The sequence below is a fragment of the Ranitomeya imitator genome, chromosome 1 (assembly GCF_032444005.1).
Source record: "Ranitomeya imitator isolate aRanImi1 chromosome 1, aRanImi1.pri, whole genome shotgun sequence".
NCBI classification, from domain to species: Eukaryota; Metazoa; Chordata; class Amphibia; order Anura; family Dendrobatidae; genus Ranitomeya; species Ranitomeya imitator.
Window position 1 is genome coordinate 11204642 of NC_091282.1, and position 6183 is coordinate 11210824.

General features: G+C 39.3%; 1 protein-coding gene across 3 annotated transcripts in view; it reads left to right on the top strand.

Annotated features, from left to right (window-relative positions):
- LOC138657416 (zinc finger protein 665-like) overlaps nucleotides 1-2292 on the top strand; it is a 40641-nt gene extending 38349 nt beyond the window's left edge. For all 3 annotated transcript variants that reach the window (XM_069745193.1, XM_069745194.1, XM_069745195.1), the window contains one exon: nucleotides 359-2292. In XM_069745193.1, the coding sequence (XP_069601294.1) occupies nucleotides 359-2115 (1757 nt within the window). In that variant the 3' untranslated portion in view covers nucleotides 2116-2292. The remainder of the gene's footprint in view (nucleotides 1-358) is intronic.
- The last annotated feature ends 3891 nt before the right edge of the window (nucleotides 2293-6183 follow it).

A 6183-nucleotide genomic window follows, 5' to 3' on the forward strand; every position in this document is an offset into this window, starting at 1 on the left:
GGTTAAGGGGTTAATAAATATGTTAAAAAGAAGCGGGCCCAATACTGACCCCTGTGGAACCCCACTGCTAACCGCGACATAGTCCAAGTATGCTCCATTAATAACCACCCTTTGTTTCCTATCCCTGAGCCAGCTCTTAACCCACTTACACATATTTTCCCCTATCCCCATTGTTTTCATTTCATGTAGCAACCTTTTGTGTGGCACCGTATCAAAAGCTTTTGAAAAGTCCATATACACCTTATTACCGTTCCTTTCACTGATGAGGTTCTTCATTGTGAGCTCCATAAAGTAAATGTAGAAATCTCTTTGGATGTGAATTTCTTCTACAACTCAAATCTACCTTTCTTTCTTATAGTAAATCCTTGTGGTATTAATGGTTTATCACTAAATTGTATAAAAGAAGATATCAGGAAGCACTCTAATGGAGAAAACCTCTTTACCCTTCATGGACCTCCTGGACTTCACAGCACTTCACTTTGTAATAATCCTCCTAATCATGAGGAATCCTCTCTTGACCAATATCGCATTATTACCACAATTTCAGGAGCCAAAGTGGATACAAGATTTCAGTGTGACCAGCAAATTATTAGAAGCTCAGATTTTTTAACACAAAGAAAACACAAAGGAGAAAAACCATACTCCTGTTTAGAATGTGGGAAATGCTTTACAAAGAAATCAAAATTTGTTAGACATGAGAGAAGTCACACAGGAGAAAAGCCATTTTCATGTTCAGAATGTGGGAAATGTTTTTTATATAAATCACAAGTTGCTGTGCATAAGAGAACTCACACAGGAGAGAAGCCATTTTCATGTTCAGAATGTGGGAAGGCCTTCATATTAAAAGGGAATCTTATTTCACATCAGAGAATTCACACAGGAGAAAAGAAGCCATTTTCATGTTCAATATGTGAGAAGGCCTTCACATATAAAGGGTATCTTATTAAACATCAGAGAATTCACACAGGAGAGTTGCCATTTTCATGTTCAGAATGTGGGAAATGTTTTTTAAAGAAATCACAAGTTGCTGTGCATGAGAGAACTCACACAGGAGAGAAGCCATTTTCATGTTCAGAATGTGGGAAATCCTTCACAGGTAAAGGGTGTCTTATTTCACATCAGAGAATTCACACAGGAGAAAAACCATTTTCATGCTCAGTATGTGGGAAGTCCTTCAGGGAAAAAGGGACTTTGATTACACATCAGAGAATTCACACAGGAGAGAAGCCATTTTCATGTTCAGAATGTGGGGAGGCCTTCACATATAAAGGAAGTCTTATTAAACATCAGAGAATTCACACAGGAGAGAATCCTTTTTCATGTTCAGAATGTGGGAAGTTCTTCAAAGAAAAATGGAGTGTTATTAAACATCAGAGAATTCACACAGGAGTGAAGCCATTTTCATGTTCAGAATGTGGGAAGGCCTTCAAAGGGAATGGGGAACTTATTAGACATCAAAGAATTCATACAGGAGAGAAGCCATTTTCATGTTCAGAATGTGGGAAGGCCTTCAAAGGGAATGGGGAACTTATTAGACATCAGAGAATTCACATAGGAGAAAAGCCATTTTCATGTTCAGAATGTGGGAAGTCCTTCAAAGAAAAAAAGAGTCTTATTATACATCAGAGAATTCACACAGGAGAGAAGCCATATTCATGTTCACAATGTGGGAAATCCTTCACAGGTAAAGCGTGTCTTATTTCACATCAGAGAATTCACACAGAAGAAAAACCATTTTCATGCTCAGTATGTGGGAAGTCCTTCAGAGAAAAAGGGACTTTCATTACACATCAGAGAATTCACACAGGAGAGAAGCCATTTTCATGTTCAGAATGTGGGAAGTCCTTCAAAGAAAAAAAGAGTCTTATTATACATCAGAGAATTCACACAGGAGAGAAGCCATATTCATGTTCACAATGTGGGAAATCCTTCACAGGTAAAGCGTGTCTTATTTCACATCAGAGAATTCACACAGGAGAAAAACCATTTTCATGCTCAGTATGTGGGAAATGTTTTAGAGATAAATCACATCTTGTTAGACATCAAAGAATTCACACAGGAGAGAAACCTGTTTACAATGTGGAATGTGCTTTACAAAAAAATCAGGTCTTGTGAGCCACGAGAGAAGTCACGCATTGAAGCATGTTCAGAATGTGGGAAATCTTTCATACACAAATCATATCTTGTAAAACATGAGAGAAGACATGCAAGAAAGATACTGTAATTATGTTCTGTGTTTTATAGATGTTAATAAACATTGCTCGGTATAAATGAGTACACCCCCTTTGATAAGATGTAATTAATATCTCACTGAACTTCAGAACAATTTCTAACATTTTGCCAACACTAAGTTTCATAGAACATGTTGGTGGGGGGATATGATGGATAGGAGCTGTTTGGGAATATGATGGATAGGAGCTGTGTGTGTGAGAGGGCAATATAAGAGGAGCAGTATGTGTGGGGAAAAATATAACAGAGGAACTGTGTGTGGGCAATATGGCAAAGAGAAGCTGTGTGTGGGGGAGAATATGACAGAGGAACTGCGCACGGTTGAAATATGACAGGAGCTGCGTGTGTGGGAAATTTAACAGGAGCTGTGTGTGGAGTATTTAGGAGGAGATGAGGGGGGAATATGATGGAGAGGAGCTGTGTGTGTGTGAGGATATGATGGAGGAGATGTATGGGGGAATATAATGGAGAGGAGCTGTGGAAGAGAATATAACAGGAGCTTTTTGTGTGGGGGAATGTGATGGAGTGGAGCTATGTGTGGGAAATATGATGGAGTGGAGTTGTATGTGTGGGGGGAATACAACAGAAGAGCTCTGTGTGAGGGGGTATATGAGAGAGGACCTGTGTGTGTGTTAGCTTCAGTGATAGCAACCTAGGAAAATGCTCCAGCATAAGAAGTGCTGAGAGGGGTTAATCGGCCATGTTTAGTGCTAGGTTGATTGAACAGCTGTAGAGAGAGGATTCCAGAGGATAAATACCCAGCCTTAGGGCTCATACCCATATGTGTGAAAAAAGTTCCAATATCAGGGCGTAAAAAACGGACAAGTGTCATGTGAGTACAATCCGATTTACATCCGTCTGCAATGCGAATTAAACATAAGCCTTTACATAGAGAAATTCTCTCGTTACACATCGTTTTCAAAGGAAAATTTTTTCAAAACACATCTACAGCTGATTCTCACAAAATTATGGAAAAAGAAACACATGGGCTACTTGCACAGTGAACAAGTCTCTGTAGGAACATGTTCACACACCACCAAGAAATTTGAAGACACAAAAGAGCACAGTAAAACCAAAAACACTCAGTTGCAAAAAAAAATCACAGTAATCAAGTTCTAGTAAAAAGATGTAAAAAACAGCATATTTGGTTGATACGTTTTTGCAAAAAATGTATACTAAGCTGCTCCACCAAACGTCAAGGTATACCCATATAGAGCAGTCCTAACTGATGTATGCAATCCCTATCTGATGTATTTAAAAACCTGATGATCTGTATACCTGTATGAGCAGGGTTCAGAGAGGAAATGTCCATGTGGACACGCTGAATGGAACAGCTTTTGTGCAAATGGCCCACAAGGAGTGGTGGATAACTCCCTAGTCTTGTAGACACAAGAGAACAATTATGGAAACAGAAACACATAGGCTACTTGCACAGTGAACAAGTCTGTAGGAACCACTCCTTGTGGGCTATCTGCACAAAAGCTGTTCCATTCAGCGTGTCCACATGGACATTTCCTCTCTGAACCCTGCTCATACAGGTAATATACAGATCATCAGGTTTTTAAATACATCAGATAGGGATTGCATATATCAGTTAGGACTGCTCTATATGGGTATACATTGACGTTTAGTGGAGCAGCTCAGTATACATTTTTTGCAAAAAAGTATCGACCAAATACCCTGTTTTTTTTACATCTTTTTGCTAGCACTTGATGATTACTGTGATTTTTTTGCAACGGAGTGTTTTAGGTTTTACTGTGCTCTTTTGTGTCTTCTCACAAAATTAGAATATCATTAAAAAGTGAATTTATTTCAGTTCTTTAATACAAAAAGTGAATCTCCTATATAGAGTCATTACACAAAGAGTGAACTATTTCACATGTTTATTTATGTTAATGTTGATGATTATAGCTTACAGCCAATGAAAACCCAAAAGTGATTATCTCAGTAAATTAGAATACTTTATAACACCGGCTTGAAAAATGATTTAAAAAATCCAAAATGTTGGCCTACTGAAATATATGTTCAGTAAATGCACTCAATACTTGGTCGGGGCTCCTTTTGCATCAATTACTGCATCAATGCGGCGTGGCATGGAGGCGATCAGCCTATGGCTCTGCTGAGCGGTTATGGAAGCCCAGGTTGCTCTGATAGCAGCCTTCAGGTCGTCTCCATTGTTGGGTCTGGTGTCTCTCATCTTCCTCTTGACAATACTCCATAGATTCTCTATGGGGTTAAGGTCAGACGAGTTTGCTGCCAATCAAGCCCAGTGATACTGTTGTTTGTAAACCAGGTATTGGTACTTTTGGCAGTGTGGACAGGGGCCAAGTCCTGCTGGAGAATTAAATTTCAATCTCCAAAAAGCTTGTCGGCAGAGGTAAGCATGAAGTGCTCTAAAATTTCCTGGTAGGTGGCAGCGCTGATTATCGTCTTGATAAAACACCATTTACCTACACCAGCGGATGACATGGCTCCCTAAAACAATCACTGATTGTGGAAATTTCACGCTAGACCTCCAGCAGCTTGGATTGTGGCCTCTTCACTCTTCCTCCAGACTCTGGGACCTGGATTTCCAAATTAAATGCAAAAATTACTTTCTTAAAACAACACCTTGGATAACTGACAACAGTGCAGTTCTTTTCTCTTTGGCCCAGGTAAGACGCTTCTGGTGTTGTCTATTGGTCACGAGTGGCTTGACACAAGGAAAGCGACACTTGTAGCCCATGTCCTGGATACGTCTGTGTGGTGACTCTTGAAGCAATGACTCCAGCAGCAGTCCACTCCTTGTGAATCACCCCCAAATTTTTGAATGGCCTTTTCTTAACAATCCTTTCCAGGCTGCGGTTATGCCGGTCGCTTGTGCACCTTTTTCTACAACACTTTTTTCTTCCATTCAACCTTCCATTAATATGCTTGAATGCAGCACTCTGTGAACAGCCGGCTTCTTTAGCAATTACCTTTTGTGTCTTATCCTCCTTGTGGAGTTTGTCAGTGACTGCCTTCTGGACATCTGTCAGGTCAGCAGTCTTCCCCATGATTGTGGAGCAACTGAAACAGACTAAGGGACCTTAATAAATGCTGAGGAAGCCATTGCAAGTGTTTTTTGTTAATTGTCCTAATTTACTGAGATAATGACTTTTGGGTTTTCATTGGCTGTAAGCCATAATCATCGACATTAACAGAAATAAACACTTGAAATCGATCACTCTGTCTGTAATGATTCTATATAATATATGAGTTTCACTTTTTGTATTGAAGAACTGAAATAAACGTTTTGTGTGGAGTAATTGTATATATACAGTAGAGACCCAAAGTTTGGACACATCTTCTCATTTCTGGCAGAAATGTCCGGTTTTTGTCAGGAAATTTCTGCAAGAAATATTGACGTGTGCACATACCCTTATAGGTATATTTTTTAGTAAAATGTAAATTGTTCTTTCATTCTATAAACTACTGACATGTCTCTGAAGTTCCAATCAATAAATTTTGTATTTATTTCCTGAAAATGAGAAATGGTCAAAATAACAAAAAATGCATTGCTTGCAGACCTCAAATAATGCAAAAAAAACAAGTTCAGAATCATTTTGAAACAACGATACTAATGTTTTAACTTGGGAAGATAATTCAATCTCACGTAGTCATTGTGATCCCTTTTTTCAGGCCTCCCTTCACAACCCCAACCTCCCCGCCCCTTCCCCACCACCACCACCTTTTTTACTTTCCGGTCAGTCCCTGTCATAACTTTTACTCACCATGTTTCCAGATGTACAGTGTGGTTAATTCTTACTATTGATTCAATATAGGTCCAACACACAGGGCAGCAAGCCACGTTTGGCCATATACCGCCTTACCATCTACTGGGTATTTAACCTGGGACCTTCCTTTCATTGCCTTCTATCCTTATTATTCCTTACCTGCATACTATGCTTATTTTTAACCCCTGTCAATCCTTTG